Source organism: Lytechinus variegatus, chromosome 7, assembly GCF_018143015.1.
Source record: "Lytechinus variegatus isolate NC3 chromosome 7, Lvar_3.0, whole genome shotgun sequence".
Taxonomy (NCBI): Eukaryota; Metazoa; Echinodermata; class Echinoidea; order Temnopleuroida; family Toxopneustidae; genus Lytechinus; species Lytechinus variegatus.
Window position 1 is genome coordinate 31,050,853 of NC_054746.1, and position 24,975 is coordinate 31,075,827.

A 24,975-nucleotide genomic window follows, 5' to 3' on the forward strand; every position below is an offset into this window, starting at 1 on the left:
TTGCTACATGTACCTCTTCAGTGGAACACTAGACTAGGGATATAGTCCCATAGACTAGCCTATGATGACACGTCTATCTAGTATCTACAGAGATGTGAAGAGGAACTGAGAAGAGTTAGTCAACCTGTCAGTCAAGTTGATTGATGGGTGGTAGTGTTTGCTCCCACCCCCATGTCATGAATGGACTGATCCCATGGAAGCCCCCTATCCTGAATGGGGGGAGGGGGCAGAACCAAACCCTTGTAATTAGCAACCTTTGTTTGGAGTGGAGAGGGGTAAACAGATTGGTGATGATGGTATGGGGAATGAGGGTAGGGGTCGGGTGCTGGTGGTGGTGATTGTAGGGTGGTAGGTGGTGGTAGGCTACATGCAACTGCCTGTATCAGCCATCTAAAGAGAAAGTTATAGGGGCTTTGCTATCTGCAGAAGGGGAAAGAGAGAGGGAGAGTGAGAAATAGAGAGAGAGACAGAGAGAGAGAGATTGAGAGAAGAGATGGAATAGGAAAGTGCAAAATGTTGAAGGATTGTAAACTGAAAGAAATGACATCAAATATATTGTTCAGCATAATTATTGTATTTTTTATTTATTTTTTATTATTGTATTTAATAGTTATCGGTAAGTATAGACCAACATACAAACATCTGCCAAACAAGATATTGCAATTATGAATTGGAGTTAGGAAAGGGCATTTGTTTTTTTAATATTTTTTTAATAAAATGGTAGATTGATTATAAACCACACAGATGTAAGGAATGAATTAAATGAGATGAAATCTTGCCCCTATTGTATGAAATACAATGAAATCTGCCCTGATTAAAAGCAATTATTCAGCCCCTCCCCCTCCAAAAAAATTAGTGAATAAATAAATAAATAAATATATATATATATATATATGTATGTATATATATATATATATATATATATATATATAAAAATAGATTAATGTATAAATAAATGAAATAGATGAAATAAAATAAATAAAAATGAAATAAAAATGCTTTCCAAAATCAGTAAGACAGTAAGAGAAACTGTCCTTACTCCCAATAATTGTATTGCAAAGCCCTAGGAGCTAGACGGTTATATTGAGTGATGGATAATAGATGCCTATTGTTATTAGACGAGTGGTAATGACCTCTGATTCTTCTATTCTGATGTGGTTTTTAACTGTATTCACAGAGTATTTGAAGGCAAACTTTTTGCTGTCTGCAAAGCCACGTCATTGTACCCTCTCCCTCCCCATCCTGGGTTTCCCTTCAAATTAGTCATAGCATTAATCCCCTTTGATTGGGGTACATGTGGCGGTGAGGTTAGACTTAGTGATAGAAAAAAAAAGTCAATGTGTATATTGGTCACATAATTGTACATTTACTATTGTATACAGTTTGAAATTAAAAAAAAAATGCAATGCCCCACCCCCTCCACTTCAGTGATAAAAGATTTAGATTTCATTACCTAGCCCATAATGCAAAGTATTCTCTCACTTATAAGGGTACTCTGGGCAGGAAATAATTATGTCTAAATAAGATTCAATTCAGTGAGAAAGACACCTAAAATTTCATCATAAACTGATAACAAATGAAGTTATTGAAATTCAATGTTTAGGAATATTTTTTAACAGTTCTATGGATATCATGGTTACTGATTAGGTGTGCTCATGTCATTAACCCCACTTTCCACTTTATTATTATATTATTACATAAAATCATAATCATTTGATACTTTTATACATGTATATGTGTTTAACTATGTTTCCCTTGTAAAGTTGCAGCAATGACAAATCTTTTGCATTAAATCAGTTGTCAATACATTTTTTTCCATTCTCATTGGACAAACTTTGATTATAAATATGTAGTAAAATATAATATATTAAGTGGGGACATGACATCATCAGCTTTTAATTGCATAATTATGAGGACATGCATAGAACTTTGTTACCAAAATAATGCAAAGCTTTAAAAATGTTACTTTGTTATTTCGTTACCGATTTTGCTGAAATTTGCAGTGTTTTGTTTGTCTGACATTACATGTTGTAGATAAATCATATCATTTTTAGCCTGGAGTACCCCTTCAATGTTGTGTTCTCATCAGAACAGTAAGGCTGATTTCCCGAAATCAGAAGAATCTGCATCATGGATTAAAGATATTAAAGATAAATTCCAGTTTTGGTAACGATCTCAAAATGACCTTTTACAGAATCTAATATAATGACCACCCAAGTGTCTGTTTGTATGAATAAAAAATATATGCCAACGGATTCTGGGAGAAATTGTGTACTTACTGAGAAATGAGCAAAATAAGCGCGGATTCGGTCACTTCCGTCGGGTCTTTATTCCAGCAATAATAATAGTACACTGTCCCACGTGTGCCTATCTGTGTTGGTAATCTTCAGTGTGAACGTTTTTCAGCGTAGATTTCAAGATTTCAAAAAGTTCAGTTTATGTAACTGTACCAGATCTAGATCCTCGATGATATTCTGACAATTAAGCCTGGTTTTACAGACTTTCTCATGAAACCAGTGTTTACTGCAACTACTGGCATTTCTCTTTAAGCTCCCTTATAACATAAAAACAAGAAGTATATGACATGATTTTTTTTAAGGAATGTTTTTTTTTTTCATCCACCAAATATGGTGCTGATTGTATTTCTGTACAGTTAGCAACTTAGCATGCCAATATTTCATACCACATCATATACGTGTACATTTTTGGTGTTAAGATCGAGTTTTACCTTGTAGCACCTTGTAGGTGAAGAAATGTGAAAAACAGGCAGTCACACATTGATATTTTGTGTTGGTGAAGATGTAAATAATTACGAAAGGAGGGGGTGAGATATTTATGTCCTTTTTATTTTCTGAATTTGAGCAACAGTCAATAACTTTTTTTTTTCTTATTTGGAGAATGTATATGTGTAACAATTTTTCCTTTTCTCACTCTCTCTATCTTTATCTTTTTTCCTCTCTCTCTGTCTTCTTTGTCCATATATATCCTTGCTTCCTTCTTTCTCTTTTCCCTATCTCTCTTCCTGTCTCTTGCTTTCTCCCCTTCTCTTCTCACTTTCTGTATATTCTGTATATTCAGGAGGCTACAATCAAGGAGGACAATCATATAACAGGTAAGACTCATACATTATACCCTACTTTGTTGCCTACTTACATAGGTTCAAAATTATTTTTCTTTTTCTCTCTATTTTTTTTCACCCTTTGCTATTTCCTTTACATTTTTCCCCTATCTTTCCCCCATAAAAGTTGGTCAATGATGGTCTGCTGCCCAAAAGGAGGGTTTTGTTCTGTTAATGCCAGTAAAGGTTACCTGTAGGGTTTATTATTTCAATCTTATTCCAGTTTTCATTTTATTAAGAGGGTAGCATTGATAGAACATACCTGAACCTTTGAATTAAAGGTCAAGTCCACCTCAGAAAAATGTTGCTTTGAATCAATAGAGAAAAATCAGACAAGCACAATGCTGAAGATTTCATCAAAATCGGATGTAAAATAAGAAAGTTATGACATTTCAAAGTTTCGCTTATTTTCAACAAAATAGTTATATGAACGAGCCAGTTACATCCAAATGAGAGAGTTGATGATGTCAATCTCACTATTTCTTTTGTTTTTTATTGTTTGAATTATACAATATTTCAATTTTTACGAATTTGATGATTGGGACCTCCTTGCCTGAAGCACAAAATGTTAAAATAATGGAATTCCACGTGTTCAGGGAGGAATGAAACTTCATTTCACATGACAATGACGAGAAAATAAAAATATTTCATATTTCAAACAATAAAAAACAAAAGAAATAGTGAGTGAATGACATCATCGACTCTCTCATTTGGATGTAGCTGGCTCGTTCATATAACTGTTTTTGTGAAATGAAGTGAAACTTTGAAATGTCATAACTTTCTTATTTTACATCCGATTTTGATGAAATTTTCAGTGTTATGCTTGTTGAATTTTTCTCTTTTTATTCAAATCAAGTTTTTGTTGGGGTGGACTTGTCCTTTAATGAAAAATATTGTGTTTTATGATTCTCAGCAATATGATTTGATTTTACAGTAGTTCTGAGGTAATAAAATCTCCAGATGTTTTAAACAGAGCAGCATCTGTACTTTGCCATGTCACAGAATTTCTTCCAAGTAGGAAAACTACCCTTCAAAATGAAGGACCAAGCCAAAAAGGTCAATATTAGTAGGCTTGCCCAATGTCTCTTTCTTAAATAAAGCCAATGTGCTTTTGCTTGTATATTCACAATGTAAACAATCTCTGTCACAGATTTCCCTGGTAGTTATAAAACTTTATCCTATGTTGTTATTCAAGACTGGTGATTAGCCCATAACCTTGTAATAATCATGGTCATCTGTTGTTAAATGTAGAAAACCAAACAATCAAGATGTGATCTCAGATAGAATTTCATAATGCCCTTTCATTTCACCAACATTTGCACGTAACACTGAGATTTCCTTAGAGCCTGTATTCAGGTTTGGTAAATATGGAAATCATCCAACTTCACGTTTCGATACAGTGATTGAGAATGAGAAATGAGAGAATGAAAAGATTATATGATAAAACAAAAAATTGTGAGAAGTGTGATTCTAAATCTGATAGAAATAGAGTTAAGTGTACAATTGAAATGTCTACTATCATTCAGGGCTCAAAATTTGTTTGCTCATTTTTTTTTATATGTAATCACCTCTTTAGCATGGAATGAGATGGAAAGTTTAAATACATTCTTTGTATGTATTTTTTTTTTCATATTCAATGACTAGCAAATCTGCCATTTAAGTATTTGAAGGGCCTCTTTAAGGAAATAACATCACAAAAAGAGTACAAATCTGATATAATGACCAAGTTGTAAAATTAGAAATGTAAGAATTTTAGTCCAACGTAATTCATGTTATTAGAAATTATTTAAGCTTTAAACAGGCTTTACAATTCTCATCATTAAGTACAATGTGATGTGTGATTCTTAATGTCCTGTCATTTCATTAGTGTCAAAAGGAAACATTGGATAGTACATATAGAGCAATCCTACTTTAGAACGAAAGAAGAAAAATAAAAACATGAGTGGTGAAAGATTTTAAGAAATTGAACAAGCAATAAGAAAGTTTTTTTTTTCTTAATTAAGGTCTATGTTATCAAATTTGATATTAAGTTACTGATTGCTATTAAGTAGTGTATAAATGCTCTAATATGCCTTTTGCTTCAGAGATCTCATATGCACCAAAACTGGTTGATTAAGAACATAAAAGTTTTGTCCCAAATGCTGTAAATTACTTTTTTATATTGATAATGGTGATACAACTTAAGAAAAGTTTTACATATTATTTTGTATAATGTTACCCCAGAATGTTGTGCACTGCAGCAAATACTCGGGTGTCTGTCCCCAAAATTATTCAGCTAAGTAAAAAAATCTTGTATGTAAAGAAATTCTAATTTCAAATAATTCCTACCTCGATTTTTATGTCTTGTCTGATTTGGGTCTTTATTTAGAATAATTAATTGATAGATTTGAATTTCTCTTCCAGATATTGATTCCTTGTAACATTCATTGATACTGCTGTTTTACCAATCACAGCCATTTTTTTTGGTACCTTCTGTGATTTACCCATCATATTCTGGTTTTTTTTTGTGTGTGTCTTTTGTACCCATCAGAGCCTATTTTGTTTTCCTTTTGTTCCTTTTTACAGTGTTAATATGAGCTTTTCTTTCCTCAGACTTGCATTCCCAACTACCGTTCTCAATCTGTTTTTTTTTTCAAAAAGAAAAAAATAAAATAAAAAGAGAGCGATAATATGCAATGTAACGATGAGACAATGGAAGTGATGTATCAAATCATCCGTTCAAGAGTGGCTTGTCTTGCTCTGTGAGGGTTGTTAAGACCTCTTGGGCGGCCATATTGCGCTCTTCCAAGGTGATTTAGCTCAGAACGTGCAGGTACTTGTTAGTTTGGAGTGTGATCTATCAATACCTCATGTGCCGTAGAGGGGTTCTTCACAAAGGGCAATGGCAGAAGAAATGTAGTGAATCTGGGGGGAAGGAGGAGATGGGATTTGTCATTGTATAGAGAAGGAAATTGATGATGATTGTTCTTTTGTGTGTGAACACCAGATGGATCAGTGAGTGGGTGAAATAGATGAAAAATAGATGTCTGATTTTGTTTTTGTCACTTGAACAAAACAAAAAAAAACCTACCCAAACAAAAAAGTGTTAATGTTCTGTTCACCCAAGTATGCAGTAATGTTCTCATCAGCTCATTGCAAATTATTTGAGAGGCTTTGTATGCGAATTTTACATCATCATCTTCTAATAATTGCTATCTATGTTCTTGCCAGCTCATTGCATACGTTATGAGAGGCTTTTTATTTGATCTAAGCATTACATGATTTAACTTTTACGACCAATTATCTCGCCAGCTTATTGCATTGCTGGCATTGTATTTGAACTTTAATAATCATCATCGTGATATAACAAAGTCTTTTCCAGGAATGCAGGCTTGTTGCAAATTATTTGAGAGGCTCTGCAATTGAACATTTTCACATCATGATATCATTATCTTGTGAGAATACAGCTATCTTAACCATATAGACACATTAAATTAGCAGTTATTTTTCAATTTTCGGCTATCATAACCAAATAGGCACATTGAATTCGCATTTTTTTTTGAATTTTTGGTTACACAATGAAAAACAAATTATTGTCAGCCATTAAATATATAATTATTTTAAATTATAGAAAAGCTTTTTCTATTTTTATTGTATTTGTATTGCATATTGTATGTTGTGCAGAAACGCTTAAGCTGATTAATTGCCTGTGCAGTTGATTGCATTGCATATAATGATCTCTACAAATTACTTCATTAGTAATAAAAAAATCAGTGATATGATCAATCAATAAGCTTTGTATTGCAGACCACTCAAAGTGTTACAGTCATAAATTTTATTTGAGATAATTAGAAATCAATAATTTTGTGATTTAGCACCAAAAATTTGAAAGAGGAAAGTTATATCTAAAATTTTCCCATTTTTTCACAAAATAAACACATGCATTTTCAAACTCACAATAAAATCGGGGATAGATTAACTCTACTGGTCCATGCATGATGTTAAATTCCTCTCTCTCTTAGTGTAACAATGTTTTTCATATCCCATTATGCTGTTCATACGAAAATGTTGGTTTAAGAATCGTAACTTCATTACTGTGGATTCAAATTCTAATCTATTTCATATTACTTTTTACATATTATACAACGCCCACTTACATGAAGCTTGTTGCACGTGAGCAAATTAGAAGCTGAATGTCAAACATTTGTACCGTTGCACATGTACCATCCAACGTTTACTGTCCGTAATGTACTGTTGCACTGATCAGGAAAAGGTGACGTCACTATAAAAATATGATTCAATACATTGCATGTGCTTTGTAAATGCAGGTGCAATATGCGTAGGGCTTATTGGCTGAATGCACATTGCTGCTGCAGATCAGATGTACATTTGAAAGGATTTTCCTTTCGTTTTCAAAATTTTCTTTTTTTCATAGATTTATGAAAAAATAGGAAAAAAATGATAATTGTTTGTATTTTTGCTAACTTCCGAGGTGTTGTACAACGCAAGTAGTGAATATTCTTATTCGTGCAATGGTACGACATTTCACATTTGATGGAAGAAAGAGACACCCGATTCAACTCAGCTAATGCCTTGTTGAATAGAGCATATTTTTTCACCTTTTACATGCAAAATCTCGCACCATCGCACCCATGCCTTTTTGTTGTTTGCACACTGTGTACTGGATACATGTACCATTATGCATTCATTATTTTGAATAATGTATAACTTCAGCCCTGTAACATGAAAGATTGATTGTTTTGTACATGTATGATCAAGTATAGGTACATGTACATGTATAGTTATACAAGTATACTGTAAACACTTTTTCGTTAAGAACGACATCAGTATGAGAGGATTGCACCAATCAAGTGTTAGTAATACACCATGGGTTTTAAATATATTACACTAAACAGTGTACAGTGTATATAACAAACAGAAAAACAGAACATTTTAGGTGTTGAGCTAACACTGATGTAAAATGCTAGGTGTAATGTGGATCATGTAAGAACCAAGATCTGTTTTTTTTCACTGAAGTTGAAATTATACACAGATGCACAAGCTTTCAAAGTGACAAATGTTTCACACCTTTGTATGGTTGGTAATGGCATCAGGAATCAATACAACTGATTATATTATTGTTATAATACATTTAACCATGTATTTGTAATGACTTATACTCTTAGTTTATACCGAAAGGTGCAAAGTTTGTTTTAGTTATAATTTCTTATCCATTTCTCCTTACAATCAAAGCTCCTTCATTATATTCATAGAAGCATAGAATATTAAGATTTTACCCAGTGTGCACCATCAGAAGAAACCGAGCTTTCTCTGCATTTACTTTTATGCACGACAGAGCAAGTGCATTTATTTGTTTTATAAAATAGCAACACAGAAACAAATTCTTAAGAAGTTACAGTACAGTTTTGTTGGACTTCTCCTGGGACTTCTACAGCACTGGTCTGCTTGAGCGTGCAATGTCCATTTTCGTTGTGCACCTTTTGCACTGCCATGTATGCACAAAAAAGTTGGATGTCATGTGATGCGTATTGGCCGATCGCGATGCTTGAAATAATACACCTATTTTATAAAAACGTTCGACCTCATTTAAATAATGGTAGTCATCAGACCTCTGTCCCAGGCCATTATGTATTCCACCTAGTACATTTTAGACATAAAAAAACAAATATTGTGCCACACTTGCATGGACCCAATGTTTGGCTATTAGTATCATATTTAGGATATTTGTTGCTTTGTACTACCAATATCCAGGAATAATTTTTTTTCACAAAACTCTTACATAAAAAGTTCATCAAACATTTCTAACAATACTGACATTTTCATTTTTTTGACAAATAACAACTGTATAGGAAATACTTTCCTTTTAATGAAAAATTTTGCCGGTGTCTGATGTACATGTATACTCTTGTATTTCCTCAAACCAATTAAAAAGTAAAAAGATCAACCAAACTTTGGTATGAAACAGAAAATGAGAGCCAAAACGTGCATGTACATGTAGCATGTGTTAATTATTAAACATGCACCCGTGCCCAGGTATTCAATGAAATACTAGCATCAGAATTTATTGAGCAAATTGTGAGTACATGCTGAAGGACCGTAGTCTGTCATTGGGGAGATAGATATCACCATGATCATGCATTAATGGTCATTGAAAATGATTTAGGTAAGCTGAGGGTCTGCTAGGACTCTCAGCAGTGGTAAAAGAGGGCGGGGAGCGGGGTCGCGAGGGCCGTGGCTGGCGTGCCAACCAACGTCATTGAAGTTGAAGTAGAAGTAGAGGTTGTCGTCAGCTGTGGTGGAGTGGTAGTCTGAATGGGGAACAAGAAGGCTCGTAGTGATTGTTCAAAAACATGCCAGTGGGCAAAAGTAGAAGTAGTTTGGAGCGGATGAAGAATTGGAAGGATGGCGGGGGGGGGGGAGAAGAAATGATTGTGTAGAGAGAAAGTGTGAGTGGACTTGAAGAATCCTCTACCAGGGACACGAGATTGTTAGTGTTGGGTAGTTGTTGTGGTGAGGACTCGGGAAGGACTCCTTCACACTCCGTACAAGGGCTGTTGTGATAAGAACTGGTCGAGAGCAACAGGGAAAAGTATAGGGAGAGTTTTGAGATCAGATGAATATGAGGAGGACGGGTTATCGAGCCTGGGTTTGAAGTATGACTAGTGGTATGAAAGTAGAAAGGTACCTAAGAGGGTGAGTGGGCATGACATGAGAGTCGGTGGTGAGTTTTGGAGGGCTCTATAAGATGGGCTTGGAGAGGGAGGGAGAGGGGAGGGGAACTAGTAAGCATGAAGTACCCTATAGTTGTAGTGCTAGTTCTTGGGTATAAAATTCACAGGTCTTAGCTGGGTTTCACCATTGTAAGCTAGGGTTTTTTTAGAGTCTCGTCCTTGTGATTTCCATGCTATACACTGGGACAAGAGTTTTGCAAATTTTCAACTTAAGGATTATACTTGGAGATATATGGGAAGTACTAGCTTGGTGGAGATCATAAATTGGGCCCACTGTGTGTTATTCTGTGTCGTGGGCAGGTCTGTTACTCTGACAAGTAGCGGGCAGTGTGTGTGTATATGAAGGTATGTCAACTTATATTGCATATTTTTATTTTTGTAACTTTATTAAAGTTTAACTGCTAAGAAGAATATGCATGTACATGTAGACCATAAATGTGAAGCTAGAAGCTGCTTTAATCAAGACCCCCCCCCCTTGCACTTGTAAGACAAACATCATTCAGGGTTGGTGTACATGCATGATATAATCCCCCCCACACACACACACACATAAACCTTTAAATGAAATGATTTTGTCCATGTTAAGCAATATTTGTTTTTTATTTCTCAGCTGATATCACTCCTCAAAACTTTTTTCATCTTTATGATCGTCTGAATAGCATATTCTCTTGGCCACCATAGATTTTAATCCATTGCACCTCTCATAGAGATACATTGTACGTTCAATGAATCCTGTTTATGTACATGTAGTTAATGCCTCACTTGAATAATCTATTTTGAAAAGAATGTATTACTCATGAATGACAATTCTTAGTTTATTTTGCTTACATGTACATAACAAGTTACAATGCAAGAATTTTATTAAACGTGCCAGAAAATAATGTCATCTTTCCAAGATTATGCAATCACATTTATCTTAGCAACAATATATGTCTATATACATGTTGTGCTACTTGTCTATAATAATTGCATTTGATTTTCTTTATTTGAATGTCATTCACTTGGTGTGGTTGTGGAAAAAATGCAATCAACCATGAGTCAATTTTAGATTCTTAAAATCAATCATAAGCCTTGAAATCATTAATATGTTTACAATTGTTTTCTGATCTAATTTTTCCAATATAAAGTGTAAATTTATCTTTTACAAACATGTGATTGATATAATTGATTGGAAATAAGTAGCTTTCTCATTTTACATTGAAAAATATGTTTAGTGTTTACCTCATACATTTTTTAAGATGCATGTTCTTATGATTTTTTCTGTATATGTCTTTTCAAGTTTTTTTGTCTTTTGTATGGCTGTTTTTCAAGGCAATATGCCTACATTTTTTTGTATGCATTTGATGATGGTTTATAAAACAAAGATGAATCAAACTGATTGAAATTAAGGTATAAATTCAGATAAAGATTTGTTGTGGTATACGTATACAAATTTCATATAGTTGGATATAATGTATCTTATTTGATGAAGGCATCAGATTAGATAATAAAGATGATAGTATCCTACCTTACAGCATAACTGTTGAAATAACAGATCTAAAATGTGTCAGTAATCGCCCATATCGCCTACAGAGAGTGATAATTACTTAACGACTTCCCTACTGCGCTGGCGATAGGAGTTTAATACAGGCATAATGATGGCAAAAAAGAGAAGTCAAAAGGTTAAAAGACTCAACAGAAAGCCTCTTCAGTGACTATTAACTGATATTTTTTGCTGATAAATTTTGGCCGATAACTTAATCATGATCTTAAAGTAACCATCGGAGACAGTCTACCTCTAAGGGTTTGTCTTCATTAGCTTGAGTCGAAGGTTTAAGATTCCAGCCCTGCTTGAGGAAATGAGGTTAGGTTTTCAAACCCTGCTCTATGAAAGTGGGGTTATACTGGATTGAGCATGAAATATGATGTTGTGCTGTAGGGTACTTATGTGTACTTTAGATCCCATGTTTCAAACATACTATTGATGATTGTGGTATATATGAATTTTCAAGTAGCATGTTAATTTTACAATAAAAACAAGCCTTTAAAGATTGTTTTTAATCTCGAGAAGCAACTTACTAATATAATTAACGCACAAAGTTTATTTTCCTTGCATACTCCCTTTAGCTAGGTTTTGGCTCCATCTTTAATAATACAAAGAGATGCAATATATTTGAATCAAATTCAAATTGATCTCACTTCCTATCTCGTGATAACTCAGGTTGAGATTTTGAGTCTGATTTTAATCTATAGCAGCCCTTGTGATCTTAGCAGTTTTCTGTATCCAATTTATATGTAATTAAGCTAAATTAGGCTGATGATGACATACCTACAATGTAAGTATGATATGATGTCTCTGAGGTATCAAGATGGTTAATGGGTATCAATCATACCACGTTTAATTGGTATGACCTTCATCAGAATGCCCTCAATTGACTCAGAATTTATTCTCTTCAGTCCATGGCAGATATTCAATTTTCTAAACATTTTAGGGGGAGGGAGGTTCCCAATGGAATTAAAAGAACTATCAAAAATGTGTCCAAGTATGTTTGAGAAACTATTTTTTTTTATCTCTTTTGAAAGAATTTTCTTTTTTGTTTGTATATTTGTTAGCTGTATGCATAATTTGCTTATTTTCCGCCATCGTATTGATTTCCTTATTTGTTTCAGCATCAGTGTTGTATTAGATCAATGGCATATTATAAATTATATGGTTATTTGTTATTATATTAATATTATTTTGGTTTTATTATTTTATCATTGTTATTATTATCATTGCTATCATCGTCATTTTTCATGACCTTACTTCGGTAGTGTGTGATGAAAGACCTCTACATGCTAGATTTGACATGACTCAGCTCATGTTGACCCAAGGGTATGGCCATACAAATGCCTAGTAATTGCTCCCATTAAAATCAGTGTATATCGGTGTGGTTTATTACTGTTCACGACCAGACTAAGTTAAATTGATGTTAAGTGGGCTAAGTATTCATTCTGTTGACATCTTGGGTCCCAATCACTGGTGGATCCAAGGGGGGGGGGGGGGGGTTGAAGGTTCAAAGCCGGCCTGTGTCCCCCCTTGAGAGGCACAATTCAAATTTGTAAAATAAAAATGCTGTTAAAACAGAAGTGTGCCCCCCCCCCCTTGAAAGTGAAGACCTTTTTTTTGCTTTTCAAGTTTTTTCGTTGACGAAATGTCCTTTATTTTTTTGTTGAAAACTTTTTTTTGTGTGTGTGCATTTCAGATTTATTTCTTGGGAAAATGTGCCCCCCCTCGTTTTGGAAAATCCTGGATCTGCCCCTGGTCCCAATGAACCCATTCCCACCAGATTTTCTTTTGTGGTTATTTTCAGCCTGTTCCTCGAGACATAAATCCAAACATTGAAATGTTTTTTTTTAATTCATGATAGAAGAAGACTATCACATCTCTTTTACACAATCTTGATAGTTTAACATCTTAAGTAGATAGCATGATGCATATATCTTCCTCCCTCTCTCTCTCTCTTTCTCCTACTCTACCTCCCTTCCTGTCTCTATCTATCTCCTTTTGTCAGTCTTGTAGATCTATCTCCTTCTGCCCCTTGTTCCTCTTGATATTAGATTTCAATTATGTAGTGTTTCTTTACTATTTTCAAAAGTTTCATCTTTTACATTAATTGAATTAAGTTCATTAGGAGCTGAAGATGCATATGGATTGAAATTCATGAGTTTTATAGCTTAGGTCATATTTTGATTTTGCATACTGCCATAATTGTGACCATGAGTCATCACATGTGATGAACAGTAAAGAAGCCCTAACCTTACCTTTGATTCATATCTATTGTAAGAGGGAATTCAGTCTTAAAATTTGAACCGTCTTGAGTTCATCGGAATCCCTTTATGTCAATTAACAAACACTATCATGAGCATTTTCCATCTTTTTATAGTCTTTTTTCCCCTGCATTCTTTATTTTGTCTGTGATGAAATATGAAGATTGTCAATGAAAAACTGTGTGGATGATTCCTGTTCAAGCAAGACCACAACTCTAAATTATGACTAGGTGTCTAGTTGAAAGTTGGTATATTTTTAATGGTCAAAATACAGTGTTGTATTTATTGAAATTATCCTTTTATTACTATTATTATTATTTCTGCTTCTAAAGAATAGAGTAGATAGAGCCATCACACAAGTTTAGAGATTGTATGTGCAATTAAATTTGCAATACTACCCCAACTATCCCAAGCTCTCTCACTGGAGGTCTTATACCCTCGTTTTTTTCACTGCTTTATGGTATACACATCTCCCGAGCTATTCTCGGGCATTGCGATGCTGGCCAGGGATCGGAACCCTTACATTCGTCTCACGCTTCAACTGAAGTGGTCCTCGTGCAGTGAGCCACTATCTCCTTTCAATACAGTTGCCATGGCAACTGTGGTATAGGACGCAAGTCGGATGGTGGGTACCTATGAGGTGGGGAAATCAGAATCTGATGGGGCACAAACCTCATCATCGAACTTCAGGAAGAAGGAAGGGAAAAGGGCTATTGTGTTCCCAGGTTACAAGAAAATGCAGTTTATCAAGTGTATTTTGTTTGTGAAGGATTGACTTTACAATGAGTTGCTATATGTTCTTTGCCTCCCAAAATAGAACAGTTTTTCTCCTTGTCTTGTCAAGTCTTCTATTGTAAAACTAATACTATTGTAGAAATTTTAAAGGATATTTGTAACTTTTATTGTAAAACTTTAGAAATCATCCACATTTGCTTGCATTTCCAAGAGGCATTAGTTACAAAAGTTCATGGTATTGTTTTAGTTATTGTTAGTTGTTCAGTTTCATTTTGGAGGTTGTTGTATTGTTATGTTTTTAACCCTCTTTGAGAATGCATATTGGAGTTATTGATCTAATTGTGGGTTACCAATATGTAATAGATACTTCTTCCAAAGGTACTCAAATACCAGGTGTCTTTTCTGTTTTTTTTTTCATTCGATGCAACCAATGCATTTTAAAGATAAATTCCAGCCATGGTCTTTATGAGTAGGTTGTCTTTCTAGACATTTCCTGTAATACATTTCAAATGGTAATACCATTTAAGGAAAAACTACTTTGTAGTTTGTGTCCGCAGGTGGCCCTTCTAAACAGGTGGTTTCTAAAGACAGAAGACAGTTTATTTTTACTTTGCCAGAACTTAACATTGTAATGTGAGTGTAGCTTGCCCTGATTTTTTGTTAATGTATAGTTTTTCACTTAAAACTGTTGGTTTACCACTGGGATAACAGACTTTGGCTTTAATACCCTCTCACATAGATTTAGTCATTAAAGACACAGGTGTTGAAATGTTAAGGGTAAAAAGTACAGCTGGTGAAGGGACTACCCATCTGAATGCTTGACTTGTTTTATTTTTCTTTTCTTGAAAGTGTAAATATTTTCAGTATATCCTTGTCTTTCACATTTTTATCTAACACAAATATATATTTTTCTCTCTTGCTCTCTGTACCTCTTGTTTTGTTTTCTTTGTCATATTTTAATATGTGATATTGATGATGTCTGTTAGTCTGTTTCAGTATTCCCTAGTTCTCTGTGGCAAATGATTTGCTTCTTTAACATCACATTTTCTGTTGGAATATGATGGCATTTATTCTGTTAAAACTTACAAATGATACTACTATGGTATCAAGAGGCAGAGTAGGCATGATATTCAATGCAACTGCCTTATATTGGTTTTACCCTGGTTAGTCTCTGTTCCCATAAAAGAAATTAAATTCAAATCCGCCGCAATTGTCATTGTTTTTATTGCTTTAAATTCCATAGCAGATTCATATTGCTCATAGTTATACCCTAAACTGCGCAGGAAACTGAACTCAAAACGCGGCGGCAAGTGTGCGCTCGCTTGGCCCAAGAGAAGGAGAATATTTTGCTGGTTGGTAGAACTGAACCTTGAAATTTTCTGCAGTGAAGTGGCTTGAAGAGGCCCTAGTCCTGGCGCCCAGTATCGGCTTTCAGCCCTGTTGCCATGGGGATGAGAAGAAGGGCAGGGCAGAGAGAAAGTAGAATGACTCAAGGCAATTTTAAGCACCAGTATTGATGACAAATGTTTTGTCTTTATCTCTTCTTTCTCTCTCTCTCTCTCTCTCTACTTGATATTCTGCTCACTAATTGTTTGAATGCTCATATTTCAGTAAATGCTCAAAGCTCTGAGCTACTGTAATACGTTTTAGTACAAATATTCATATTTTTCTTTTATGATGGTTTTTACCATCTTGTATTCTCATGGAGCTTCCCAAGATATAACCCATTTTAGCTTCTGAAACATCTCTTTGATCTTTGCTAGCAATTTTGTTATTTGTATTTTTTTATTATGTACTTTCATGTACTTACATGTACTTTCGTTTGCTGTATACTGTATCTAAAATGTGTTTAGACTAATAATGATTATTCAATTTATATAACTGGTGTACTCATTTGTCATTTGGTAGCCTTTATTCAGCTTTAAATATTGTGACATTAAAAACTGACATGATAAAGATTGATTAATAAAATGCTTTCTGGGCAAGATCTCTCTGTATGCGTTAAAATGTACAAAAATTACATTTATATTTATCAATCAAAAATGTATGCAATAATGACTAAGCCAATCTTAGTCTATATAATTATTGGTATAGCAGGTAGGACGAAGCATGCATAGATATATTTTTATCAGAATCTTATGTCCTATTTACCTTCTGTCATGTTTTCAACATTTACCTTCAATACAACATGACGCTGTATCGTTGAATCAAAGAAAGTTGTAGATTTGTACAAGTTTTGTAAAAATTTTTAATTTACCCACATTATGCTGCACTCAACCCAGGTTAGGTGAATAAGAACCTGGCAGGATTAATTTCTTGAATGCACCAAGCGCCTTTAGCAGCTGGAGCTAAAGCTGAGTTGATATATTGTGCGCCATTAAATTGGCAACTAGATAACCGGCACCTCAGAAATGCTATATATTATTATTATTAGATTAGGAAATCTTTCTATTTTGTGTTTCTTTCTTTGTTTTTCCAGAAATCAACAGTCCAATCAAGGATGGAACCGCAACCAGCAGTCGCAGGGTCAGGCGTACCACCAGAACCAGCATCAACGCTCCCAGAGCTATGGGGGACATAGCAGCCAAGGATATGGTGGTTATAACCAACAGCAGGGCTACGGGGGCTCGAGACAAGGTCAGGGCTACCAACGAGGAGGTGGAGGAAACCAATATGGCAACAGAGATAATAGGAATCAGGGTTGGCAGGTGAGACATTGATGTTTGATTATCAAGATCTAAAACTATAGGAAATTTAAAAATAAAAATAAAATCTAGTTCCGAAAACTGCATATCATATTGATGATTTGAAAATGAAATGAAAACAGCATTTACCCACAGAATAAATTCTCTAGAGCTTGCCTTTCTTTTCTCTTTCATTTCATTAGATCTTTTTACCCCTAAACAATAATAAATCAAAAGATTTTTTGATTGAAATTAATCTTATTCCTTGTTAGTAGTGTAGTGTATTTTTAATACTAATTTTACCATTGAAAAGAATATGCACCTTGTAATTCTTTTATAGTATTTTTTGTTTTTTTTAATTACTCCAGTTTGTATTAATTTTCAATTTTAATTTAAACACATCACATGTTTGACACACACACGATTGAGCACTGGCCAATGCATGAGGATCACCTAAAATAATGGAAATTTTGCAGTCTTCCTATATTGACTAGTGCATACTAACAATCATATGTGCATGAATATGAACATGTTATTAAAATCAGACCTAAAGAGATGTTCCAGGCTGAAAATAATATGATTTAATTTAAAAAACAAATAAAGAAATATCAGACAAACTAAATACTGAAAAGTTTATCAAACTCGGTCAAGGAATAACAAAGTTATGGTATTTTAAAGATTTGCATTATTCCGGTGAAACAGTTCTAGGCATGTCTTCATGAATATTAAATGAGCAAATTGATGATGTCATATCCTCATTTGTCCTTTTGTATTTTATTATAAGAACTTAGGTTTATTCAGTTTTCTTTCTATCAAGAACTTAAAAATTGGAACTGATTTATCGCATTAGATATTCATTGCTGCAACTCATTTCATTATAAAGCAGACACATTATTCACACATAAAGTATGAAAAAGTGAAACAATTTTGATTTCATGTAATAACATAAGAAAAGGAAAGTGGGGATGTGACATCATTAGCCCACCTAATGAACATTCATGGCGACTTGCATATCACTATTTTCACAAAATATTGCCAAACTTTGAAATACAATAACTTTGTTATCCGATTTTGATGACATATTCAGCATTTTGCTCTGAATTTTACTCAATTTAGTTAGATTTAAATATTTTCAACCGGAGTACCCCTCTAAGAACAAAGAAAATAAGAACAAAGTTTGCCTTGTTTCCATATTCTTTTTGCCTGTCCACTGCATGCTTCATTCAGTGTTGTAGAGGGAGGGGAGGAAGTAGCGTACTTCAAAAGGATATTACAAATATAATGAGCACTTCATGGATTCTAAATACTACATTAAAGTACCTCAAGGATAGAGTAGCACAGATAGTATCACCTAAAGTACACTTGCATACTGCTTTAAAGATTTTAAAGGTAGAATCACACTTAATGCAACATTTAGTATATAAGAGGTGGGGATTTGTGTTGTTTAATGGTAGAAAAGGAACCTTTGAAATAAAATTTGACAATCAAATGCCAGACATTTACATTAACATCAGAAAAAGTCTGGTAATAATGGCACATTTCAAGCTTTTTGAAGGGCATTATTTTACTTTGGTGTTGTAGCAAATGTGCACTTTCACTTCACACTTAATAATTCACTGTTGATAATCATTTATTGTTTGATGTGTGAAACTTGCATTAGAATTTATCTTTGATGTCACTTTTAGGCACAAGGCCAAGACTTAAAGCCTAGGCAACATTTTTGCTCAGGTTGTAAGATCTAGGGAGACACATGTATAAAAGTGGTTTATTCTAAAGGTGCATTTAATCAAGTTTCTTGGGCCCAGGCTGGAAGAAAGACTTTTTATGAATCACGATTTAGATCTTTGTTCTGTTTGATTAAACTTTTATTTTCTGCTGTTTGCCAAATCACCTTTCAAAATGCATCATTTTCATAATGTCATGTTTGTATTTTGAAATGATGTTTTATTTTTACGAACAACCAAAATTGAATTAAATATCTTGGAAAACCATGATTTAAGGGTAGAAAAGTGTCAATCAAATGCACCATGTTGATTTTCAGTCCTTTTGACAATGGTTTATCAACTTCCATGAATTCAGACAATCCACTTAATGAGATGGTTGTAACAGCTATTACCTACACAATCAACAATCAATTTCTCAACTTTATTTCTGTATTCTACTTTCTCTCAAATTAACATCTTTGATCCGTATAGAATCACAATGAGCATTATGATTATCTGGGGTATGCTCAAAATTCAAGTGTATTACACTGTTGGCTATCTTTTGAAAAAAAATATTCTGTTGATTCATATTCATGTTTTGTGTATTTCTATAATTCTATTTTGATACTTTTATGTTTTATATTGTTTTTATGCAAAAATTCTGTACAATTCAGCTCTTGCTGCGAACAGTCTTGAAATAAAATGCCATTATTTATTATTAAAAAGTGTTGTACAAAGTTTGTACAATTTTATCCTAAATAGTGCACAATGAATGGTGTACTTATACGTATAAAGCAAACATACGCAGAAGCAAACAGCTGTCAACTGATAATCCTAATATTTTTATTCTCCAATTTTGTGGTCCCATTTTTTTTTCATTTGGAATAAATATTGATGAAAAAAAAAAACAGTTAAGATTTCTTCTAATTTTGGTTTTTAGTAAGGTGTTAATTTATTTCATGCGTGTTGTACAGAGTATGAATGTGCATACACAAGGATGTATGTGTACCTATATTGTTTGCATGGTTTAAGATATGACTACAGTGTTATCATGCATGAAGCTTTTAATCATGTATAATCTAATAGAAACCATACTAATCAGCTATTAACCTCCTACTGGCCCACTCCAACCAGGAGAAATACATGCATACTACCTGTTTAATTTCAACTTCTCAGCTCCAATTACTGGCTACTTATCTTCATTAATTGTCATGTAGCCAAGTTTGAACACACTGATTTAAGGAAGGCTGAAATCAAATCTCATCCCTGTAAATTGTAAGGGTAAGCGTTTCCCGATTAGCCGTGTAGTGTTCAGTTTGCCTTAATTAGAAGTTAAATAATAACTTTGATTTACCAGTCCTGTCCTTATGTGACTAGATTCCAGGATTTCATCTTCCTTGTTTTTATAGTTTCCCCATTTAAATATTATCTTGTTACATCATAGCTAAAACAGTGTTCTAAATTATCTTTGTACCATGTAATAATAAATGAATTTAAAGGGTAATACATACATGTAATGTGATATTCAGATATGAAGAAGAAAAAAACGACGAAAAAATATTACAACCAGAGAAGTGTTTGGAAAATTAGTCAATGCAGTATAATATTAACCATCAATTTAAGTATACTGAGAGCAGACCAAAACAATTCTTCCATATTCCATTTAATAGATATAACATATATTTTTTTTATTCTATTAGTATTTATTCCATTCATTAAATTCATTTTCTTTTGATTGTCAGGGCATTTAAAAAGTTTTGCATAATTTCATTAACAAGTGAAATTTTAAGCGCCAAAATGTGATATCAAAGTTTTATTTTAAATATTTTTTTTTCATTTTTTTTAACAGAGAATACACTTTGCACAAAAAAATGTGCATTAAAAGTCACAAATTTCATCAACCTCTATATCCAACAACTGTAGTTGATGTAATGTAAATAAAAGTGATAGAAAGTGGTCTGCAATGTACGAGATCTTACTAGTTGGCACAAACAACCCCCAGACAGTTTTCATGAATTGATATAGCAGTATAGATATTACACCGAGACTATGATAATGTCAATAAATTAGCTTTAACTTTAAATGTCTGGTGCCTTTCACGTGATTTGCATTGTGGTTAATACCAGTACATGTAAGTTTTGTCAGCTCGCTTTGATTTATATGATCATGTTTGCATGCTTTCGTGTCAACAATAAGGCCTTTATAACTAGGTATTGTTGATGACAAGTGCTCCTAGATTATTCGAGACAGTGTATTTGTCTGAAATTAAATTTATGATCTAATATCATCCAGCTCAGTACTTGAATTGTATCTCACTTTTCCTCTGGGTTTTGAACCATCGTCATCGTTTTTTTTTTTTTGTAAAGTTTTGATAAATCCAGAGGGCTGAATTTGTGCCATTTCCTGTTCATCCTTGAATAAACAATTCTTGATAAAATGGAGGCGTGTAAGAAAAGTTCAATGTTTTCTTTGGAGCTTGCCCTGACTGATATTCTGAATAGCTCTGAGCCCCTGATTTCAATAAATGAGATGGGCAATTTTTTTTCTAAAGTGCTAAATTTGAATTTAGAGCAAATTTTATTATTTAGTAATCACCGATGATACCTGAGTTTGCCGTAGCATTTTAGGGCAAAAAAACGCTGTGGCGTATGCCAAGATCGGGCATCCCCGAGCACACAAGTTGGAGGGGCCAATGAAATTTCGTCTCTCCCCTGCCAGGAAGCGCACAAGTAGGTACTTGTGGTTGTGTATGCCATTAGCTACGCATCCCCACAAGTCCTTGAGATTCAAGAGCGGGCACTGGAGCGCTTTTATGCCCGTAAACCTACACCAGCAAATTGCTGTAATTACACTCCTTATTTCTTTCTACCATGACTATAGGTAATGTATCTCGTCTTTCACCCCCCCCCCCCCTATATTTGCAGCTCCACTTGTCAAAAATCACCCCACCCCCACAGGAGCAGAGCCAACAGGTATTTCTGTCCTTTGACATGAGCAGCCTTCGTAGGGGCCACTCTGATGATAATACATCAAAAACATGCGCTCGCAGGAAAAGAGAAAATAGAAATTAAGATGAAGTGTCTGCGGCCATGAGCGAAGTGCCGCAAAGGATTGGTGTTGTTCTCTTCAACTTGAAGAGAGTCAGTTATGAGCCTCATTATAAGCTTCTCCTCTCAACCTCTTTCACTTCTCTCCATCATGATTAGGGGGTATCTTGTCCCTGATGAAAGCTGATATTCTCTAATCCTAACTGGTTTCCTGAAGGTTTTCAGTCTGGAAGAAGTCGGCTATTGTGGGGGTTCCGTTGCCCTATGTGCATGTGACGCATCTCCCACGCCAGCCCTGTGCATATTCATGCACCTATTTCTGTCAGAGTGGCCAATGCTTCATGAGATGAAGCGTGAAAACGTCGGGAGTGACTGACTGATTGGGGTACCCTTGGTCTTGTTCTGCACTGTTGGGTACTTCTTCAAAAGATTCATCAATGAATTGAAAAGTATCTAAAATGCTGCCATTAGCATCCCAGCAGAGCAGCACTCTGCCCTGGTGTGAGGTGTACTCCTTGTTGGAATTTCAAATTTGCCAAGTCATAGGTCCTGATCAGTTTGCCAGTGCTTCAAGTGCAGCTGAGGTGGTTTAAGTAATTATTCAGTCTTTGTATTCCTCTACTTATCACAAGAGATTGTATGCATAAGCCATTGACTTTCATTCAAGCACATCACGCTATTTCTCTTAGACTCTTCCCAAAGCAAGAAAAAAACCCTAACCTGATAACTGTTAAAAGATTGGGCGATTGAGATGTCATTCTCTCTGCAGTCCTCGCCACTAGCATCGTACCCTTCCAGTGCAACGGGCTCCCGTATCAGATGTCGCGCCCCTGCAGCACGGAACCGCGACAAAAGCCAGAGTCTATTGTGTGCCTGGACTGGTACAAAGACGATTTGCAAACATTGGGACTGTGGGCCGACGGCTGTACTGATTCCTGAGGGGGGTCTTGTAATGGAATCCCACTTCCAGGAGATCAAATTCACGGCTAATACCACGTGGGGAGCGCCCCCGATCTAACCAAAATCTTTTATTCCAGGGTTTAGTCGTTATACAACTTTCCATTTTGTTTTTCATGTAAATGTTGTGCACGTGGGCTCACCCTATTAGACTATTTTGCCCAGGAGTGTGATATTTTCTTGATTGCTCTGCTAACCAATGAAAAAAAGGAAAATGAAGTCAATCCCTTCCTCGCATCCCAGTCCCCTCTAGCCAATAAGAAATTCTCAGTATGTGTGAATCATATTTTCCTTAAGTTTAAATAAATATTCAATAGATTTTTAGGAAAGCAGTGAGATATGTTTGCATGATGCAGTTTTGAAATTCAATATTAAAACTCTTGAATCATCCCATCATTGGAAATTTAATTACCAATATATATTTGGAATGTTTGATTTTTTTTTTTAAGACATCACTCTAAAGGTGGATGCTTAATCAAATTTTCAAGTTTTGGCGCAAGAAATTAAAATGCAAATTATTTGTTATAAATTATATCATAGATTGGATTTTCAGATACCGAATTGGGGCATTTTAAATCACCCCCCCCCCTTCTCCCCTTGTTTTTACTTTTTTTCCTTCTTTCCATCTAACCTGTTATCTTTTTCTTTATTTCATTTCTTGTTTCCTCTCTCTCTCTCTCTCTCTCCCTCTCTCACTCTTCCCTGTCTTTTGATTTCATTTCTACTCTCTCTAATTTCTACTTTTCTCTCGTTCTGGTTTTGATTTCTTTCTTGTTTTTTTAGAGGGGGAGGGGGGTAACCTCTTTTTTCACACATATTTGCTGAAACGATTTGGTTTACAAAATATGTAGGAGTATCATAGAAGTTTTACTTCAAAGCTTTCACTTTTTTTATTTTACAATTTTCTTTTAATTTATAGATTCCATGGATTTTCTCCTATAAAAGTTTATAATTATTACCCCCAGTCTGTTAATCAATCATGCTGCAAAGTGAACCTCCAATATCACTTTGTGCCATTTGATGTGTGCTATTCGCCCGAATTGGCTTATTTCATGCTATGTGTTTAACTAGCTGGCTGCATTTAATAAGATTCTAAGCTTGAATACGAAGCCATAGTCATAAATCAACATGTATGGATGTGTAAAATAAGAAGATATAGTTGGAAATAGCTTCCAGCCTAGTATTTGCACACCAATGATTTAGGGTGGAAATAGTAATTATGGTATTGTAGATTGTACATGGGTTTGAATTTGGTTTAGTTTGCAGTGAGGTTCTCTCTGTGTTTACATAGCTGTCTTGTCTTGTCTTCAACCATGAGGGAGACCACTATCTCGCTTGCCTGCCACCGTTCCATATTTTCCCGCCTTTTCATTTCCACTTCCAATTTTGGTTTCCAGTTTATTTCAACCAAGGAGGAGTCCACCACTTTGTGGTCTCTCTGTTCTATACATATATATATATATATATATTTTTTTTTTGCCTTTTAAATGTCACTTGCAATTTTGGGCTATGGTTTATTTCACTACACATCAAGAACAAAGATGTGCAGTTTTTTATATTTCTCTTTTCTGCCTTATCCTTGACTTTTCTCAACTTCTACTTGGAAGTGGTTTTCATACATTTATAGTGATATTGATTATGATTTCTATTTAGAATATGATTTTAAAACACCGTATCTGATTTTGTTTGAATGCTTAAGGTGCATATAAATCATATAATACAAAAATGATATAATACAAAAAAGGAAAAACAAGAGCAAGTAGAGTGTATGTGAGTGAGAGTTACGGAGACTTACAAAAATGAGCTTTCACTTGACCTAAAACAGAAAATTCTTTCTCTACACATGAATGAATTATTGTGTTTGATTTATATGCATTTTTTCATGATTTGTTTGAAATTCAATTATATTAATACAATATGATTAAAATTAATATTTTTTCTCAAACAAAATTGAATTATATTCATGTTTCAGCAGCATTGAATAAAGTAATTTAATTGTTGCTTGAAGTGGTCACTTGTTTTATGATAAATGGTGTATCCTTTATTGATATTTCTCTTCTATACTTCTACACAATTTATTCATAATGAATTAGTTTATGGTTTGAATATGCCACTTTCCATTAGTCACTTATGAAACTTCAGGTTAGAGATCAGTTTTGTATTTGAACAAATGGCGTTTCCTGGTTTCATTCTACAGAAAAAACTTGTAGA

At 34.3% G+C, this 24,975-nt stretch overlaps 1 protein-coding gene across 5 annotated transcripts in view; it reads left to right on the forward strand.

Annotated features, from left to right (window-relative positions):
• Positions 1-24,975, forward strand: part of LOC121418996 (5'-3' exoribonuclease 2-like) — a 67,467-nt gene that overhangs the window by 41,038 nt on the left and 1,454 nt on the right. For all 5 annotated transcript variants that reach the window (XM_041613249.1, XM_041613250.1, XM_041613252.1 and 2 more), the window contains 2 exons: positions 3,079-3,112; positions 16,853-17,081. In XM_041613249.1, the coding sequence (XP_041469183.1) occupies positions 3,079-3,112; positions 16,853-17,081 (263 nt within the window). The remainder of the gene's footprint in view (positions 1-3,078; positions 3,113-16,852; positions 17,082-24,975) is intronic.